The following is a 21,420-nucleotide window of genomic DNA, read 5'->3' on the forward strand; positions in this document are numbered from 1 at the left end:
AGTTTGGTGCTGGCTATTAAAAGACTTAGACTGTAGTTTCAATTTTGTCTTTAATTAGCAACTTGACTTTTGATAAATTGCCTCCTCTTGAAGCTCTTCATGTGTAATAAGGAAGTTGTATGCAATACTCTTCTCAGTTCTTGCACCTCTTGTAGTCTAAAATTATTATTTTTTTCTTTTTTTTAGGTTGGATCTTGCTCTAGCCCAGGTTAACCTGGAATTCACTATGTAGTCTCAGCCTGGCCTTGAACTCACAGCCATTCTCAAGTGCTGGGATTAAAGGCATGCGCTCCTGGCTTAAAATTCTTGATTCCTTATATGTTGAGGCTACTACCAAAGCTTGTACCATTCTTGTAAGTGATACATGTGAGCTGGACGTGGTGGTGCACACCTTTAATCCAGCACTCGGGAGGAAGGCAAAGGAAGGTAGATTGCTGTGAGTTCGAGGCTACCCTGAGACTACATAGAGAATTCCAGGTCAGCCTGGGCTGGAGCGAGACCCTGCCTCCAAAAATCAAAAACGAAACAAACCAAAAAAAGGGATACATGTGAACACTGATTACTGCAGATTACCCTGTGGGCATGTACAAGGTCCGCACTGATGGATACTTAAATGTAACTTATATTAAGATTTTATACCATGTTTTTTAAGAGAGACACATGTGTTAAGCCTGAAAAAATTGGCTGATTTTCTTGCTTGAAATCTAAACTTGGCATTGTTGGAATAAACGTCTGGGGAAAGCTTTGGGAAATCAAGTCAAGGTTGGTTGCTTAGTTTCCCTAGTTATGATTTGTGTGTTGCACATGTTAGACACTTGTGACTGCTTGCAGGAACAAGACCCCTATTACTTAACCTTGAGCTTTACCGCTGGTACTGTGGAATAGTAGATCATTTAGGAGACCTTTGGCTTCACTTAGAAGAGGTCCTCGCTCAAACTGACTTAAATAGTAGGGGAATGGTCAGTTCATGTAACTAAACACAGAGCAACATCATACCGCAGGGTCAGTACAGTGCAGCAGGCTCTGCTTTGCTGGAATCCCAGCTCCAGATTTGTGCTCTCATAGTGACAAAATGGCAATTTTTTGCTTGGTATTTATGCACTACATTGTCAAGCTTTCTCAACCTTGGTGGTTTTGACATTTACGGCCAGACAGTTCTCTGCTGTGGGACCATCCTGTGCTTTGAGGGTGGTGGTCAGCCTTGCTGGCCTTACCCATGTAATGCCAGAATCTGAACTGATAGTCAAATCTGTGTCCAGACATTCCAGATGTTCCACATGTAGGGATGGAGAGCAAAGTTACCCTGGTCTAAAGGGAGATAGACCATTCATCAAGGGGCTGTCTTAGGAGAAAATATATTTCCTAGAAGATCTCAGACTTCTCCCTTCTGTCTTATTGGCTCAACTTAAGTCACTCCCATGTCTCAGAACCCACCACTGGTAAGGGGGGTGGAATTTCCCTTGATCCAATCAGACCAAGTCTGGATAAATAAAAGGGTGACAGATGCTGACTAGAAGCCCACAGCATCTATGGATAACTGTCTCTAAATCTGCCTCTTCTTCCTGTCAGTGAGGATTATGGGAAGAACTTTAAAGATATTACAAACCTCATCAATAACACCTTCATCCGGACTGAATTTGGCATGGCTATTGGTCCTGAGAACTCTGGAAAGGTGAGATTCATCCCTTGTATATCTTGTACATGTAAAGTTCATATTCCATACCATATGCAGGATGCAGGTGCTAGAATGGTCCAGTGAGACACAATAGTCCATGTTAGTTTAGTATCGCTGTATTTTAAAATCAAACATAACTTGGTGCTGATCACATAAGACCAGACTCCACCACAAATTACTTGCTCAGTTCATGTCTGAGGTTCAGTGTTACAACATAGACTCCAACAACACTGTAATCTTTTTTTTTTTAATTTATTTATTTATTTATTTGAGAGAGAGAGAGAGAGATACAGAAATAGGCAGGTAGACAGAGAGAATGGGCACGCCAGGGCTTCCAGCCACTGCAAACGAACTCCAGATGCTTGCACCCCCTTGTGCATCTGGCTAACGTGGGTCCTGGGGAGTCGAGCCTCGAACCGGGGTCCTTAGGCTTCACAGGCAAGTGCTTAACCGCTAAGCCATCTCTCCAGCCCAACACTGTAATCTTAAGGGAAAGTAGCACATCCCAGAACTGACCAGATCACGGGCATGATGCATTAGCTTAATTTAGGATGATATTTTTCATAAGACTAACACTTGTGGACTGGAATGGAACAGCTAATCTGTTTCTGTAACTCTTCTCATCTTGAGACAAGCACTTCCTTAGCTCATGCACTGAGAAAAGGGCCCGGGAACTTCCCATGCTTTCGTAGAGTCATCCCCTAAGTCTGCCCCTTCTCTTTCTGCCCAGGTGATACTAACAGCAGAGGTGTCTGGAGGAAGCGGCGGAGGAAGAGTGTTCAGGTCGTCAGACTTTGCAAAGAACTTTGTGCAGACAGATCTCCCATTTCACCCTCTGACTCAGATGATGTACAGCCCTCAGAATTCTGATCACCTCCTAGCCCTCAGCACTGAAGTAAGTCCACTTAAGGAACTTGGTATGCCTCTTGCATTTTTATACTATCTAGCATGCTGTCCTTAAAGGACCCTGTAGGTAATACTCTTACATTGGGCTTCCTGCTAGTCTTCTTATGCATGAACTGTGTATTTTTTGTACTTGTCCCCCATGTGGCAAGAGCTGTGACCCGCCTGGTATCTATTCCGGGTGAGTATGGTATATAGCTTTCATTATCACTTTTAAAATGAGTGGCTGGGCCTGGAGAGATGGCTTAGGGGTTAAAGGCACTCATTTGCAAAGCCTGCCAGCCTGAGTTTGACTTCCTTCCCAGTACCCATGTAAAAGCCACATGCACAAAGTGGTGCATGCATCCAGTGTTTGTTTGCAGAGGCAAGAAGCCCTAGTCTGCCTATTTTCTCTCCTTCTCCCCACATGCCTCTTTCTCTGTCTCCCTCTGTCTCTCCCTCCATCTCTCTCTTTCTGTCCCTCCGTTTGTCTCTGTGTGTATCTAATAAGTAATTTTTTTAAGTACAATGAGTAGATGTATGCTGCTGAAGTAAGGAACTAGAAACAGTCTAATCATTCCTGTGCTGCTGGGGGCAAGTATATATTGTCGTATCTCTGAAACTGCTATTGTTCCTTTCCTTCAGCCAAGTCACATCTTTATATTTTTCTTGTTAATCCCTCAGTATAAAAAGCATAATGACTTCTGTGTTTGACATTCATGTGTTAAACATCCAAAGTTCCAAATACCTGCACGCACAACCGCATTTCTTACACTTTCCCCAGAGGTCCATGTCCCTCCCACTTCTCCTTTGAAGGTTCCCAAGAAGGGCATCCAACTTTTCCTTTCTTGGAGAACCAAGCTCTTATCTTGAATGTTAGAGGTCCAAGTGGCCATGTGGCTAGACTGTGGCAATCATAATGACACTTGATGTTTATGTGGCTGCCCTCAATGTAGTTGGTATAATCTGCTGAGAAGTTGTGTCACATAGAAGCACCTTAGGAACTGGTTGAAATGCAGACCCCAAGCCCCCAACCTAGATATAATAAGCCAGTGACTTTTACTTGAAGCATGGCTAATGCTTTTAACAAGCTCTCCAGCTGGGAGCTATTTCTGCACTGGCTCCTTCAGAGACCACCAGCCATAGAACACAGGCTGCACAGAAGGTGGCAGAGGGAGGTGAAGGGACAGGAAGAGAGGTCTAGTGCTGCACGTTTGATGGGAAGATGCTTGAGCAAATTGAGGTCGCTGGTGTTCACATGGGGCCTGACTGATTCCTTGCCAGTGGAAGCCCAGGGAAGGAAACAAGCTTGCTGTGATGGGAGATTCAGATCTTAGAGAAAGTTACCCCCAGCAGCTTGAGCTTCTAAAGGCCCAACAAAGTGGCCAGGAGACTTCCACAGTTTCCTGCTAACCTGTTTTATTTTAGCAGTTAAGGTGCTTGCCTGTGAAGCCTAAGGACTCAGGTTCGATTCCCCAGGATCCACCTAAGCCCAATGCACAAGGTGGCGCCTGAGCCTGAAGTTTATTTGCAGTGGCTAGAGGCCCTAGCCCATTCTGTCTCTCTTTCTTTGTGCCTCTTCCTCTCTCTCTCTCTCTGTCTCACCCTCCCTTGCTGTCAAATAAATAAATAAAATATTAAAGCAAGCTTTCCTTGGGAAGGGCAGATATAATCTGCTTGGCTACCTTAAACTTCTTCCAGTTAAGGGTAAGTTTGGAGCACAAATAATTGGAGTAGAAGAGACAGACCAATTTAGATTAGACTAAAGCGAAAATAAGTGATTTCACACTGTCTCCTATCTTGCTGGGAGGTTACTATTACCGCAGGAGGAAGCTGAAGGAGTGGTGGCCACTGGAGCTCTGAGGGTTAAATCAACAGCCCCGCTTAGTTTCAGCTGGACCAGGGTATCTCTGTCCCACCTCCTCTAACACCAAGCTCAGTGACCTTGCATCACCAAGATTATTTTTGTATATTTTATTTATTTATTTATGTATGTATGTATGTATGTATGTATGTATGTATGTATGTATGTATTTAAGAGAGAGAGAGAGAGAGAGGTGGAGAGAATGGGCATGCCAAGGCCTCCAGCCACTGCAAAGGAACTCCACATGCATGCGCCCCCTTGTGCATCTGGCTTACGTGGGTCCTGGAGAATTGAACCGGGATTCTTTGGCTTTGCAGGCAGTATCCTTAACCTCTAAGCCATCCCTCCAGCTCTGTCAGCAACATTATTGACATTGACGTACTTCATGTTCACTCTCTACTGCAGTAGCATTTTGTCTCCCTGTTTTCCTTCATTTGGTTGCACTGTTCATCATTCTTTAAAAGATTTTATTTATTTATTTACTTAGAGAGGAGAATGGGTGCGCCAGGGCCACTAGCCACTGTAAATGAGCTCCAGATGCGTGCACCACCTTGTGCATCTGGCTTACGTGGATACTGGGGAATCACACCTGGGTCCTCAGCCTTTGCAGGAAACTGCCTTAATCGCTAAGCCATCTCTTCAGCCCCATCATTTCTGTTTTTAAAATATTTTTACTTATTTACAAGTACAAGTTATACTTATAACTATTACAAGGCAGGGAGAGAGAGAGTATGGGCTATCAAGGCCTCTTGCCACTGCATGCAGACTCCAAATGCACCACTTGGTGCCTCTGTCTTTACATGGGTACTGGAGAATTGAACCCTGGCCAGCAGGCTTGGCACACAAGCACCGTTAACCACTGAGCCCTCTCCCAGCCATCCTATCTATTAGTGTGGTGGTGGTCTTCCAGAAACCGTCACTGTGCAGTGGGCCCTCTCTCCCCACTTCTACAGTCGTGTGTGTCCCTAGTGCCACGGGGTAGTGACATGTCCTACCTGTGCCCCCTGTTCAATGATGAGCTCTTCGAGAGCAGGGAGTGTGTCCTCCTCATCTTCACATCCCCAGTCAGTGTCTGGTACCGCGCCTGGCAAATAGTAGGCACTTTATGTGCATTTGTCATTCTCAGCTTCCAAGATCCTGAAGGATCCCGAATAGACCGTGTGAGTGTGTGTGCACGCGTGTGTGGGTGTGCAGGCAGTGCTCATTGAATCTCAGTGTATGTTTTTACTGTCTTTAGTAACTAGATATGAATTATTATTAAAGGTCATACAAGCAGCTGCACAGGATGAAGCTGGAATTTTGATAAGTCATTTATAATCTTTCAGAATGGCCTGTGGGTGTCCAAGAATTTTGGGGGAAAATGGGAAGAAATTCGCAAAGCAGTATGTTTGGCCAAATGGTGAGTAACAGAAGACTCCATCTGTGCAGAGCCCTGACCCTTTCCTGCCAGTGCTGCCAAAAGTCATGGGAACAAATACCGAGCCATCACCACGTGCCAAGTGCTCCTCAGGGTGCCATGAGGGACACAAGAATGGTTATGACGCATGCCTCACCCTGGAGGAGCTTCTAAGTGTGCTGGAAAAGAAGACCTAGTCTTACTAAATGTTATAAACAAGTCACAGAAGTGCTGCCTGCAGAAGGGTTGTCCTCCATAACTGGCGACGCCAGTGGGAACATCAGAAAGCACAGCTCTCACCAGGGCTTAAGTATGTCTCTGCTCCTTGATTTACACTCCTTTGTCTAGGAGTGACTTTCAGTTGTATGGAACATAGCAAGAACTCAGGAAGAGAGCTAAAAGCACTTCCAGACTTCTACTTTCCATGCAGCAAAAACCACTCACTTCTGGCAGGATGCCCTGCCTGCCCCTCAGGTGCCCACTTAAAGATGATGTAGCAGAGGAAGTTACTCACAAGGCAGTCAGCTTTGTGCCAGCCTGGTTCTGCTGCTAGCCAGTGGCTTATCCTCTCTGGGCTTCGGTTTCTCCTTTGATGAACAAAGGTTTGTTTGGGTAATGTGGCGGATGGCAGAATAAGAATTGAATTATAGCCTTCATACCTCTGGGGTTCGGATTAGGCTCAGACCATTATCCTGAGCTTTTTTCTCTTGCTTTGTCGGCTTCCCAGTTTATAGTCGATTGCCGCCAGAGATGAGCTCTGTGGCTGCATCAAGCACATGACAGCATTATAATTACAGCCCGAAAGCTGGAAGGAAGCAAAAAAGCCATGACAAAACAGACAAAACTTATAAAACAGAACAATATTATTGCGCTAGATCAAGGACACATACTTCAATAACTTCAACGGGAGCGCCCTATTATGGTTTGATATGATTGATGTTCATGTTGATGACCTGTAATCCCAAAAGAGAGTTAAATGTACTGCCAGGGAATAAGGAAAAATGGATAATGCAGATTTGAAATACATCTATGAAAATTAGTTAAAGTATTAGATATATTTCATAATGAGGTGGGCCTTCTCAGCAATGCATTACTCTGATAAACATCTGGTTTCATTTTCTTGTTTTAAACATATTTTTATTTATTTGAGAGAGAGAATGAGCACATCAGGGCCTCTTGCAAATACACATACATCTAAGATGCATGCACCATTTTGTACATCTGGCTTTACATGGATACTGGGGACTTGAACCCAGGCTGACGGGCTTTGCAGGCAAGTGCCTTTAACCACTGAGCCATCTCCCCAGCCCTCATTTTCTGTAGTGTAGTAAGTAGTACTGTGTAGTCTTATCAGGAAGGAAGTAACCTTTAAGGTAACTGTTAACTTTAAGGTAACTAAGTTAACTTAAACTAGATAGGACTTATTTAAGACTATAGTCATTTTAATTATTAAAACTCATCTTTAGAAAGAAAAAGATAGCTGGGCATGGTGGTGCACACCTTTAATCCCAGCATTTGGGAGGCAGAGGTAGGAGGATCTCCGTGAGTTCAAGGCTGCCTGGGCCTCTAGCCACTGCAAACGAACTCCAGATGCATGCACCACCCTGTGTATCTGGTATTGTGTAGGTACTGGGGAATCAAAATCAGGCCATCAGGCTTTACAAGCAAGTGCCATTAACTGCTGAGCCATCTCTTCAACCCATTTTTTTACTTTTATAATATATTGTTCAGCTCTAAATTTAAGATAGCTGAACTAGAGGAGGATCACTGTGAGTTTTAGGTAAGCCTAAGACTACATAGTGAAGTCCAGGTCTGTCTGGGCCAGGGAGAGACCCTACCTAGAAAAACTAACAAACAACAAACCACCAACAACAACAAAGAAAAAAAAATACAAGAGAGACTAGTTGGCAGGAAGAAGGGATTCAGTGGAGGAGGGGTTAGGAGGGGAAAAGGGAGGCTGGTGAGGGGCTTATGATCATCATATGTTGTCTGTATTATGGAAGTTGTCAATAGTTTAGTCCCTGGGGCCCGGGCTCGAGGGCCATACAGTGCCCGTGTAGAGCAGTGCCCAGTGGCAAAATGGTGGTGATCGCTCTGGGAATGCAGCCGAGGAGTGCTGCAGGAGGGAGCAGCGGGCAGGGCACAGGGAGGAGCAGGGGCACAGTATATGCAGACCAGGGACATGGGGATGCAGACCAAGGGCTCCCTATCTCCCAGTGTGCCTCGTCTGTATGTCCCCAGTCTGGGATAATGGGATATAATAGGGATACAGACCTGGACATGGAAGGGGGTACAGGCCGAGGCGGGGGGAAATACCTGCACTACTGATAGCTGCTTATTTACCTGTTAGAACTTATATACCTAGGAATTTACAACCTAAAGTCACGAAAAGACACGCTCAAAGCCAACACCATTTGCTGGTGATAATCTATAAGTACTATCAGGGTCTAGTTCCCTCCAAACTCCCTTTCCAAGCTATGTTTTAAATAATTTAACTTCTGACCTAGTTGTCTATTTGAGATGAGAGAACTAAATTATTTAGCTAATAGAAAACACTCAGCTAAATTCTGAGGGGAATCTGCAAAGTGTAAAACTTGAGGAGAGAGAAGGCAGACACGCACCTGGTGGTTTCAATAACTGAGCAGATGACAAATGAAAGGCAAGCGGTTCGTAGCCCAGTGGCCCAGAAGGGCATCCGCTCCTCTGTTAGGCCACTGGTGATTAGAACAGGGATTTGTGACTTCACTAATGATCTGTTGGGCTAGATAACTCTTGAGAGAGCCGTCCTGTGTACTGTGAGGTGTTTAGCAGAGTGCACACTAGACGTCAGGAATAACTCCTGCCTGCCCCTTCCCTCAACTCCCGTTACGGCGATCAAGACTGTCTGCAGACATTGCCAAATGTCTCCTGGGAGTCAGAATTTCCCATCATTGAGAACCTACTATTCTAGAAGTTTGCAGCAAAGAAGCCTCCCTGTGTGGGACAGGGAAAGCCTTCCAGGAGAGCTGGTTTATAAGCTAACGCTGGAGAACTGTGGGGCCATGATTTGGTTGCAGGAGACAAAGGCGTTTGGGCAGGCTGAGGAGAGGGAGACGCGGCAGGTAGATCTGGAGAGTAAGAAACTGGCTTGAGCAGCTGCAAGGGTTCTTGCAATGAAGATGAAGATTGTGGAAGACACTTGGGACCGGACTGTGGGAGACAATCAGGAGTCATGAGAGAATGGGATGTGCAGCTTCTGAGAAGGTTGTTAGCCTGTGGATGAAGGCCTTGCCAGGGCTTTGTGACTAAGGTTAACACAGCCTCTTAGCAGTCTTCATACATTTCTTATCCCCACTTTTGCCTTCTTTGTAGGGGACCAGAAAACATCATCTTCTTTACCACCTATGTGAATGGCTCCTGTAGTAAGTATATTTTAATCACAGAGGAGTGTCCTGCTGTATGTTCATGGTAGAATATTCTAGTTGTATGAGAGAGAAACAGGTGATCTCCCCATGCTCCTGAAAATGAGATAGCTAGAGAGAGCTGTTAATGATTTTTTTTTTTTTTTGGTGTGTGTTTAGTATGTGTGGTATGGGGGGCATATGTGTGTGCCCTGGGCACAGGCCCGAGGAAGATGCCAGGTGGCCTCCTCTATGACTCTTCCGCCTTGTTTCCCTAAGACAGTCTCTCACTGAACCTGAAGCTCACTGTTCTTTCCCTAGACTGGCTGATCAGGGAGCCCTGGTGATCCTTCTGTTTCTACCCTCATCACTGGGGTTACAGATAGGACAGCCATGCCATGTGCTGGGGTCAAACACAGATCCTCATGCTTGTATAGCAAACACTCTTCCCCACTGAGCCATCTTCCCAATCTCCTCTTAATGATTTTTAAATCTTGAATACACAATCACATTACTATCCCATGCCCTACGAAGAGGCAACCTACTTAATCTCACCAGTCATAGCATTTGCTTTTCTCATGGCCAAATACATGACAGAACAAGTTAAGGAAAGAGGGTTTCTCTGGGCCTACAGTTTAAATAGCATGGCGGCAGCAGCGGCTCGGTCCATGGCGGTGGGAGTGTCTGGTCTACCATGCTGGAGAAGGCGTAGATGGTGGCAGAAGTGGCTTGTTTGTTGGCAGCTGGAGATAGTGACATGGCTTTGCTTACGTCTTGGTGGATCAGAAAGCAGAAACAGTCCAGAAACAGAGATCACCTTCAAGCCCACCTGCCAGCAACCAGCTTCTGCCAGCTATGCCACAAAGTTCCAGAAGTTCCATGACCTCCCAAAACAGTGCCACCAATTGGAGACCAGCTGTTCTAATGCATTAGCCTGGGGGTCATTTCACATTTCAATCCTCACATTCCACCATTGGCCCCCATAGGCTTACTATTGTCACCTTATAATGTAAAATGGATTAAGTCCAGTTTTTCAAAGTCCCTATTATCTTACAAGTCCCCATACTGTTCAGCTGTCCAAAGGCTTTTCTGAAGCCTAAGATAATCTTTTAATTATGAGGCCCTATAAAAAAATTAAAAACAAACAAGTTGTATACTTCCAATACATAGTGGCATAGATGAAACATTTCTGTTCCAAAAGGGAGCAACAGGAGGAAGGTAAGGAAACACTGAACTCAAGCAAAACCAAAACCTGGCAAGACAAACACCAAACTCTGAGCTCCACGTGTAGCATCTGGGGCTTGTGATGAGTGTTTTCTGAGCCCCAGTGGACTTGAGTCACCCCACACTTGTAGCCATGATGCCTGCAGCATGGCTTCTTTCTTGTGCCGTCTCCACTTGGGCCTACAACTTTCTTCAGTGGACATCCCACGTTGCTGACAGCGCGGGTGTCCTGGAGTTCCCTGTGCTTCAACCTCACAGCCTCCCGCAGGGCCCCATCGTCTCCCTGCAAGAACTCCAACTGGCTAACACTGCCTGGCCCACTGCGTGATTTCCTATAACCTTGATGCAAACCTTAACATCCCTATCACACTTTTGATTTTTTTTAATTTATTTGTAAGCAGAGAGCAATAGAGAGAAGAGAAACAAACAGAATGTGCACACCAGGGCCTCCAGCTGTTGCAAATGAACTCCAAATGCATGTGCCACTTTGTGCATCTGGTTTTATATGGGGTACTCGGGAATCAAACTCGGGCTTTGCAGGCAAGTGCCTTAACCACTGAGCCATCTCTCCGCCTCCCCCCCCCATCACTCTTGACTCTGCATGCCTACTAAACTAACACTGCGTGGACAAAGCCAAGTTCTGCTGCCAGCTTGAGAAGTGACCACTACCCACCCTTCAGCAACAGCAGCAGTGAACAATAGCCTGCAGGATAGTTGCCTGGACCTGGGCAGACATTTTCCTGGCAGCCCAGCTTTTGCATGGTGCTCTGTCTTCTTGGGCACTTTCCTTTTAAATGAAGTTTTTTAAATGAGTTTGCATTTTTCACCCTGCATCTTTTAATGAATGGGTTTTGCCCTTGGAGTGCCTTGCCTGTCTTCTCATTGCAAAGTTAAGAGTCAAAGACTTCTCATTAATGACACTAGTCTCTTACTACCAGTTACAGTCTCTTTGCTCTATCTGCCTCGTCTATAACTTTAAATTTTTCCTTTCCTCAGCAAACTGCACATTTTTCACATCTTTCTGCTGTTAATTCCCAGTAAAAACCTGACTGAATGCAGTGAGCAGTAACCATGGCACAGCCTCAATATTAATGCTGTTTTGAGATTTTAGTCCACTATTTTTGTCCACTATTTTTAAAGATTAGCCTCCCTGATATTTTTAGAACTTAGAATGTAGCCACATCCTCGGCCAAAATGTGACATGAATGACTTTAGCCCAACTCCAGATAAAGTCCTTGTCCCTTCTTCAGTCTCACAAGCCTGGCTTTGACTGTCTGCATTTCTCTCTGCATTCTGGTCTTCATGAGTGACCAACAGAGTTGCTCATTAATCCATGCCTTTGTGCTCTAGAACTTCTTTAGCCCACAGCGCAAGACTGTTTCGCATTTCTCCAGAAGCCAGTTCCAAAAGCCCAAGAGCCACATGATCAGCCGTCACACAGCAGTGCACTTCTTGACACCAATTTCCTATACTAGATCCATTTTTCATCAGTGGGGCCAAATAATGACAGAAGCAACTTAAGGGGAGAAAGGTTGTTTTGGCTGAGAGTTTAAAGGGTCCAGTCTATCCTGGCAGAGAGAGTATGGCAGCTGTCTGTACAGTGAAAGCTTGAGGCAGGGCTTGTTCATGGTCCAGCATACCAGGAAGCTGAAAGATTAAGTCAGGACCCAAAGCAGACATCATCTTCCAGTCCTGCTCCAGTGGTCACTTCTGCTAGCCACAGTCTTAAAGGTTCCCAACTCCCAAAACAGTGCCACTGGCTGGGGAACCAAGCATTTAAACACCTGAACCTGGGAGGGGGTGGGCACTTCATATTCAATCGCCGACAGCAGTACGTTAAATAAAGCTAATATTAAGCTACAAATAATAGTGAATTGACATGCCTGGGTTGTTTTTTGGTGGAGCTATTGACTATCTAACGTGTGGTACAATTTCAAAGAATAAAGCAGAATCTTATTATTCACACATCAAAGGTCTGAGTACTTGCTGAAGGCTGAACATAAGTCCAGGTCTGCCCTCATAGAACGTATACTCAGGTAGTAACATATTAGGTGATAAACCAGAAAGCCAGATCTGAAATAGGATTTTAAAGTTAAATAAGATAGCTTTAAAGTATGCAATGAAGAGAATAAAGCAGACTTCTGTCATTGCTATTTTTATCCACCCCTGTGGATCAAAAGAACTCTCCTATTTCCATCCAGTGTAAAGTCTCATATCCACAAAACCCAAATGCAAATTCCCTTTATCTTGATGCCATAGCTCATTTATATGGCTACTTGATCAGCCCACACTGGATTAAAAATGCTTTTGCATATAAACAATGAGAACAGTTTGAAAGGAGCTGTTTTGAACTAGGCTCACCAGTAAGTGAAATTTTAATTAATATTTTGTCTTGTTTAAGAAGCTGACCTTGGCTCACTGGAATTGTGGAGAACTTCAGACTTAGGAAAAAGCTTCAAAACCATTGGTGTGAAAATCTACTCATTTGGTCTTGGGGGACGTTTCCTTTTTGCCTCTGTGATGGCTGATAAGGTAGGTATTTGCCTCCTACCAATATGCCCTATATCGACCCCTTTATAACTTAGTGCTGGTAGACTTTCATAGGTTTTTGTTTGTTGTTGTTGTTGTTGTTTTTAATTTTTACATTTTGATTTATTGAGGTAAGGTCTCACTCTAGTCCAGGCGGACCTGGAATTCACTATGTAGTCTCAGGCTAATCTTGAAATCACAGTGATCCTCCTACCTCTGCCTCCCAAGTGCTAGGATTAAAGATGTGTGCCACCATGCCTGGCTTGTTTTTTGTTTGTTTGCTTGTTTTTTTCCCACAGTTTTTAAAATCATTGTAAAGTTTGGGAGTGACTGTTTACAGAGGTTGATTGACCCTCAGGCCTTTTTACTTTTATTTTTATTTATTTATTTGAGAGGGAGAGAGGCAGATAGAGATAGAGAAAGAATGGACGCACCAGGACCTGCAGGCACTGCAAACAAACTTCAGACACATGTGCCTTCTTGTGCATCTGGCTTTCGTGGGTCCTGGGGAATCAAACCTGGGTCCTTTGGCTTTGCAGGCAAGCGCCTTAACCACTAAGCCATCTCTCCAGCCCCCCTCAGGCCTTTTGTTGCTATGTGACTTTAGCTTATCTTGTGAACTTGTAGACTAAATGTTTGACATGACTCATACATGGACATCTGGAGGAAAAAAATCCATTTTCACATAATCTATTAATCATAATAAAAAGTAAGTGTCAACCAATAGGCTACTCCTGTAAGATAGCAGTGAACAAGTAGATACGTGTTCTGCTCTCAGACCTGGTGATCAGTTGTGGAGACAGCTAATAAGAAGCAAGTCCATCAGGTAGTGATTACTCTGGTAGTCATCTAAAATAGGGAACAGGAAGCACTGGGAGCCGGGGCAGGGCTATGACAAAGTGGTTGGATTGGCCCTCAGGCCTTGGGGGCAAACAGCAGTGTTGGGCGCAGACGCGGGGACTAGAGCATGCGCCATCTGCTGACGAAAGGGAAGAAGGACAGTGTGGCTGGAGCACCAGGGAGGGGCCCCAGGGCCAAGGGGAGGCTCCCTACGCTGGGCTTTGACTGTGCACGTGTTGACGAGCTCTGCATAGGTTGTAAGAACTGCGGGCTGGTGTTCACAGTGTAGCCTAAGAGGAGGTGAGAATTGAAGCAGCAAAAAGAGCCACAGTCGGTCATCCGGGGAGCCAGGAGAACGTGGGTGAGGGGAGAAGCAGAGAGGTCGTGCATGCATGGTTAAATGTATTGCCAACAGAGCCGGGTGTGGTGGTACACACCTTTAATCCCAGCGCTCGGGAGGCAGAGGAAGGAGGATCGCGGCCACCCTGTGACTCCATAGTGAATTCCAGATCAGCCTGGGCTACAGTGAGACCCTACCTCAAAAAAAACAAAACAAAACTATATTGCCAACAGAACTGGCTGGTGGCTCACATATGCCTTGGGAGACAAGAAATGACCATGAGCTATTGTAGAGTCTTTAAGCAACTGGTGAGTGGCAGAGCTGTTTTCTTTTAGCAAAGACTACAGGAGGAGCAGGTTTGTGGGAGAAAAATGAAGGATTCAGTGTTGGATATGAAATGCCTATCCATATTTTCTAAGAGGAAATGTCAAGTAAGCATTTGGGTATAAGACTCTCCTAAAATGACGTGGTATTTAAAGCCATATGACTAAGGGTGAGCAGGTAGGGAAGAGATAGAAGGACTGAACAAGCCTCCAAGCCTCTCCAGTGAAGGCTGGAAAGAAAAGCGGGAGACTCTAGCAGAGAAGCCCCGGGAGAGGGGACAGGTAAGGTGGGAAATGGAGACACCGCATCACGGAAGCTGCGCAGAGAGCGCTCAGGAGGAGGAATGGGCAATTCTCTTAAACCTGAATGAGATGTTGAATTAGATGTGCTCTGAGAACTCCCCACGGGCATTGGTGGAGACCTTGACAGAAGGAGTCCATTGGTATAGGGAGGTTGAAAGACTGGAGATGAGGAGGTCTAAACAGTAAGTACATGTCACTCAAACAGTTTTGTAATATCCTATTTAACCCTGTGATCTAACACCATCACCTCTGTTTTATGCATGAGGAAGTTCAGTAATTTGCCTAGGGATACCCAGTGATGAGACTCTGGGTGGAAGTCAAGCTATCCTGAGGCAGCCTCCTTAGTCCCCTTGTACCAGCTGCAGCATTAAAATTCTGCTTTGTGCTTTTGAACTCCATTTTCTACCTACAACAATAAGATTCAGAGTAATTAGACATCTCAGTATAAATTATCACTGGACTTTAAAAAGTAGTTAAGCTGTCCTGGAGAGATGGTTCAGCACTTAAGACACTTGCCTGCAGACTCTAAAGACCTGGATTCAGTTTCCCAGTACCCACATAAAGCCAGATGCACAAGGTGGTGCATGTATCTGGAGTTCACTTGCAGTGTCTAGAGGCCAAGACACACCTGTTCTCTCCCTCCCAACCTTCCTTCTCCCTCTTCCCCTCCCTCCCTCCATCTCTTCCCCCCTCTCTCTATATATATACATATACATATACATATACATATACATATACATATACATATACACACACACACATATATATACACACATATATACATATATATGTATGTCCCCCTCAAATAAATAAATAAAATAAATTAAAAAAAAAATAGCTAGCTAGCCAGGCGTAGTGGCGCACACCTTTAATCCCAGCACTCGGGAGACAGATGTAGGAGGATCACTGTGAGTTCGAGGCCATCCTGAGACTACAGAGTGAAGTCCAGGTCAGCCTGGGCTAGAGTGAGACCCTATCTCAAAAGAAAAAAAAAAAGTGTGATAAATTTTTTTAAAGTAATTAGCTAAAGAGACCCAGATATTAATAACCTAGCAACTAACAAATCTAGAAGGCTTTCACCCCGACTGCTGGTGTTTGAACCTAGTGCTTCATTCATATTAGCTAAGTTATCTGCCACTGAGCTACATCCACAGACTTCTACTAGCATCTTAAGCAGTTTATCAATAGGTTTTAACTGCCTTTCTAACAGACCCCTTGACTCTCCAGTTACTCTGTGATAAGTTTCCTTACTGGAATTTGGGATTTTCCTTGGCTTTTTCCTAGCTCAGGCACATTCTCTTCATCGCAGCTATTCTGAGAGAATTCCTTAAAGGCATGTCACATCTTGACTTCCCTGTGATCTCCCAACCTGGGTTTCATCTCCATTTTCTAGACTACTAATTATCTAATTCTTTAGATTCTTAATTATCTAATGTTGGGCCTATCTCAAAGACACCAGACTTAAAAGTAGTAATTATTATTTTAAGAGTTATCAAGAAAGTATATTTAAATGGTTATAAAGTCAAGCTAATGAAAGTCCAGTCAGATTCTTTGCTCTGTTGAAGGAGATGGATTGTCAGAGACTGAGAGGTCTTGACTGTGCCAGGATGACAGAGCCAAAGAGGAAGCCAAGATAGAACAGAGTGTTCATTGCCTGGGAGGGTTAGAAACTGCACTGGTGATTAGTATTGTGACCTCTCTGTGCAGTTGTCCCAGTGGCTAAAGAATGCATAATAACTATGAAAGTTGCTCCTGCTCATGTCCTTGTACACATGGCATCTTGACAGAAGATTAAAAATGCAGATGTTGGTATATTTATTCTAGGATACAACAAGAAGGATCCACGTGTCAACAGACCATGGAGATACATGGAGCATGGCCCAGCTCCCCTCTGTGGGACAGGAGCAATTCTATTCCATTCTGGCAGCCAACGACGATATGGTATTCATGCATGTCGATGAACCTGGAGGTAAGACTTGCAATGTCTACCCTTGAATGCATAGCGATTCAAGCTCAGACTCCTTCAGAGGGCTTTTCTACATGCCAACTTTTCTCCTTACCCTAAGAAGTTTATTAACATCCTATTGATTACTCTGCCCTAGAGATAATATGTTGTCTCTTAAAATAGCCACTTTTTGTTTTGTTTTGTTTTGGTTTTTTGTTTTGTTTTTCAAGATAGGGTTTCACTGTAGCCCAGGCTGACCTGAAATTCACTGTGTGGCCTCAAACTCAAGGCAGTCCTCCCATCTCTGCCTCCTGATTCCTGGGATTAAAGGTATACGCCACCACACCACACCTGGCCACAGTCACTTGTTTTGATGGTAGCCTGTGAGTGTATCTGAGTGTTCTAGGCAGAGAATAGTGGGAAAAAAGTGGTACTGAACTTCAAACTCTCTGTTACCAGGGAAGTACTGGAAACATATAGAAACTATTTTTTGTTTGACATGGCTTTATTGTGTTGCCCAGGCTGGCCTCACACATATGTAAGACCCTTCTGCCTCAGCCTGAATGCTAGAACTTTAGGTGTGCACCAACATACCCAGCTGAGAAATTCATAGCTATTTGACAAAAAAAAAATACACACACATATATATACATATGTGTGTATTTGTATATACATATGTGTGTATATATATTTGCACAGAGAAAGAGAAAGTGATAGAAGAGACGAGAGAAAGACAGGGAAATTGGTGTGCCAGGGCCTCTAACCACTGCAAATGAACTCCAGATGCATGTGCCACTTTGTGCATCTGGCTTTATGTTGGTCCTGGGGAACTGAACCCCAGGTCATTAAGGCTTTGCAGGCAAGTGCCTTAACTGCTGAGCCATCTCTTCAGCCCAGTAAAAAAAATCTCTTTTTTGTTATGTTTTGTTTTTGCCTTTCAAGGTAAGGTCTCACTCTATCTCAAACTGACCTGGAGTTCACTTTGTAGTCTTATACTCACAGCTGTCCTCCTATCTCTGCCTCCCCAGTGCTGGGATTAAAGGTGTGTGTCACTACACCCAGCTAAAATCAATCTTTTACCAAACAAAGCTTGAAAAAAAGTATTCTAAAATAAAAAGATTTAGAAATGTAAAGGTGCTTACATGTAAAGCCTAGAAATGCATAAAATTCAAATCTAAATATGTGCTCCTCCAGCAAAATATATGTAGGAAGAGCCTTTTCTGATTTTTTTGTTTGGTTGGTTTGGCTTGGTTTTGGGGTTGTTTGTTTGTTTGGTTGGTTGGTTGGTTTTTCGAGGTAGGGTCTCACTCTGGTCCAGGCTGACCTGGAATTAACTCTGTCATCTCAGGGTGGCCTTGAACTCATGGCAATCCTCCTACCTCTGCCTCCCAAGTGCTGGGATTAAAGGCGTGCACCACCACTCCCGGCTTCTGGTTTTTGGTTTTTTTGAGGTAGGGTTTCACTCTAGTCCTGCCTGACCTGGAATTCACTATGTAGTCTCAGGGTGGCCTTAGTGCTGGGATTAAAGGTGAGCACCACCACACCCGGCTCATTTTTATTTCTTATTGGCAGTTTGATACTTGCCTGTGATGTATTTTGGATGTAATTTTTTCTTATCACCTTCTCTTAACCTCTCTCCCCATCTCCTTTCCATTAACCCCATCTTCCCAACAAATCCTAGGAAGAGCTTTTCTGATGTCATTTAACAAACCTGGCATCTCCCATATTTCAGGCACTGAGCTGAATACTAGAATTAAGATGGGCTTGAAGATCTTGAATGGCTCCCAGGCCTGAGTCTTATTGTGGATAGAGACATTTAGCGAAATGTGCTGGCCTAGGCAGTCCTTGTTTATCTCTCTGTTCCCTCCCAAGATTCAATGTTTCTGTTTGCCTCTTTCAGATACTGGATTTGGCACAATCTTTACCTCTGATGATCGAGGCATTGTCTATTCCAAGTCTCTGGACCGACATCTGTACACTACCACAGGCGGAGAGACTGATTTTACGAACGTGACCTCGCTCCGTGGCGTCTACATAACAAGCATGCTCTCAGAAGGTAAGTCTTGCCGACCAGCCTACCTATGTAAATTTGGGCTCCCTTATGAAAATGAGTTATGCTAAATAGAACTAAGGCAGAGCAAAGCAGTGACCCAGAAGAAGGAAGAGTCCGTATTGTGCAACATGTACATGAGTCTTCTTACTGGGAGGTGTAGGCCTCTAGGAATGAGCCTGGATTTGAACCACTTCTCTTTTTCCCTTAAAAAAATTTTTTTTTATTAATTTATTAAAGAGAAAGTGAGTTTGGGCATGCCAAAACTTCCTCTGCAAACAAATACATTTGTGCTACTTTGTGCATCTGGCTGTTTTTTAGGTAAGGTCTCACTCTAGTCCCGGCTAATCTGGAATTCACTATGTGATCTGAGGCTGGCCTCAAATTCTTGGCAATCCTCCTATCTCTGCCTCCAGAGTTCTGGGATTGAAGGCGTGTGCCACCACACCAGGCATATTTGGCTTTATGTGGGTACTGGGGAATCAAACCTAGGCCATTAGGCTTTGCAAGCAAGCACCTTTAACCACTGAGCCGTCTGCCCAGCCCCGCTGCTCTTTTTTCTTAGAGAGAACATCGCAGTAGGCCAGCCAAGGTTCTTCTAGTGCTCGACTTGATAGTTCTGCAGGGCTCACCTTTCCTGAGGGTCAGCTACGCAAGCAAAAGCATTTCTCCCAAGTATAAGCACCCTTAATGTTTTATGTATTTATTTTTGGTAGGAGGTAAGGACTGTTTGGTTTTCTTTTATAAATTCCTTACAATAGCCCAGGAGGTCTTAAGTGACACTGGCTCCTTATTTCCTCCCTGGCCTTACCTCCACTTCTTTCTTTCATTTCCTCAGTCACACTCACTCTGTCCCCTGCCAGCCCTCCAACTTGGCAGTTACACATATTCATTTGTTGCAGACCTGCGTTGACGTTCCCCGTTTCCTTGGCTGCCTGCCGGCTGATGCTGCCCCTGAACCATCTCTGCTCCTTCACTTTCCCCTCGACTGTCCCGCCCTCCTCCTCACACACGCTCCTTAACATGCACAAGTGGTTTCCACAGCACTTATTTTCTAACATACAATTTACTGATTTACTATATTTGGTGTTTGTCTCACCCTACTGGAATGCATTTCACAAGATTTTTTTTTGTTGTTGTTGTCTGTCTTGTTCACTCAGAGGCTTAATGGTAGCTTCTTACATAATGGTCACTCAATCTTGAGAGTCCCTAAAACAAGCCTGGTGTCATGACATTCCTTGAGCAAAGATTTGATGTTTTCCCATGGTGAGTTTTTTTTTTCCCCAAGGCACCAGACAGTGAAGGAGAGTGGATATATCAGCCTACTCACATGGGTCAGGAGTTAGCCTGTGTTGGTTTTCTGGTTCAGTAATAGAACGCCTGAGGTAGTTAGCTTAGAAAGAGAGAAAGCTCAGGGACCATTGCACAAGAAGTGGTGGAGGCCGGGCGTGGCGGCGCACACCTTTAACCCCAGCACTCGGGAGGCAGAGGTAGGAGGATCGCTGTGAGTTTGAGGCCACCCTGACACTACATAGTGAATTCCAGGTCAGCCTGGGCTAGAGTGACACCCTGCCTCTAAAAAACAAACCAAAAAAAAGTGTGGAAAGAATGTCAAGAGCCAAAGGGAGGGAGGCCTATTTACAATGCTGTCATCCAAACACAAAGCGGCCTTGATATACATGACCTCACAATGGCCAATGCTACCTGCATAAGACTTGTGTAATAGGGGGGGGAAATGATGACATCAAAATAGAAGAGAGACTGGATTTGAGAGGAAAAGGGAAGGTCATGGGAGGGGACTGTGATCGTCACCATTGTCAATAAAAAAGTTCCTAAAAAATTCTAAGCAAAATACTTTTTTAAAAAAGAAAGCAAGCCAGGCATCGGTGGCACACCTTTAACTTGGGAGGCAGAGGCAGGAAGATTGCTGTGAGTTCAAGGCCACCCTGAGACTACATAGTGAATTCCAAGTCAGCCTGGGCTAGAGTGAGACCCTACCTCAGAAAAAGAAAGAGGAGGTTTGTTTTGGCACATAGCTTTGAGGTTCCAGTCTGTGCCTGCTTATCTCTTGGGTCTGTTGCTAGACGCATGTGATAAAGGAAGCCCCTCTGAAAGAGGAAGGGACGGGAACCCCAACACGCCCTTCAAAGCCTGCCCTCAAAGACCTACCTTCTCCCTCTAGTCCTCACCACAGGCTGACAGCCAGACTTTTAACACATGGAGGGGTACATTTAAGATCCAAATGATAGCATAAAAGATGTCTTCTTTTCAGTAGTACCAGTCTCAGACGATTTCTGGAATTAATTGAGGGTCCTGTTCAGATGGCAGGCCTTCTTCAGATCTTATATTTAAAGTGCCACTTAGTTATCAAGCTGAGCTGTTTTGTAAGATCCTAAAAGCCCGTGGGACTGCAGGGTTAAAAGGTTTTATGGTCTCAGGAGAGCCAGCGCAGCGATACACTGACTTTAACTGGGAGCCTCCAGCATGTTAGGCTTATGGTCATTCTTTTCCCATTCAGATAATTCTATCCAGACCGTGATCACTTTTGACCAGGGAGGAAGGTGGACGCACCTGCGGAAGCCTGAGAACAGCCAGTGTGATGCTACTGCAAAGAACAAGAACGAGGTTTGTTGGCTCCTGCTGTCCTTCATGTGGGCAGAAAAGCAGCC

The 21,420-nt window shown here is 44.6% G+C and overlaps 1 protein-coding gene across 3 annotated transcripts in view; it reads left to right on the forward strand.

Moving 5' to 3' along the window:
- Window positions 1-21,420, forward strand: part of Sort1 (sortilin 1) — an 88,193-nt gene that overhangs the window by 41,349 nt on the left and 25,424 nt on the right. For 2 of the 3 annotated variants that reach the window (XM_045138020.1, XM_045138021.1), the window contains exons 4-11: window positions 1,570-1,672; window positions 2,406-2,570; window positions 5,747-5,820; window positions 9,169-9,218; window positions 12,823-12,953; window positions 16,581-16,725; window positions 18,602-18,757; window positions 21,270-21,376. In XM_045138020.1, the coding sequence (XP_044993955.1) occupies window positions 1,570-1,672; window positions 2,406-2,570; window positions 5,747-5,820; window positions 9,169-9,218; window positions 12,823-12,953; window positions 16,581-16,725; window positions 18,602-18,757; window positions 21,270-21,376 (931 nt within the window). The remainder of the gene's footprint in view (window positions 1-1,569; window positions 1,673-2,405; window positions 2,571-5,746; window positions 5,821-9,168; window positions 9,219-12,822; window positions 12,954-16,580; window positions 16,726-18,601; window positions 18,758-21,269; window positions 21,377-21,420) is intronic. The other variant, XM_045138022.1, reaches the window with a different exon arrangement.

This window comes from Jaculus jaculus, chromosome 19, assembly GCF_020740685.1.
Source record: "Jaculus jaculus isolate mJacJac1 chromosome 19, mJacJac1.mat.Y.cur, whole genome shotgun sequence".
NCBI lineage: Eukaryota > Metazoa > Chordata > Mammalia > Rodentia > Dipodidae > Jaculus > Jaculus jaculus.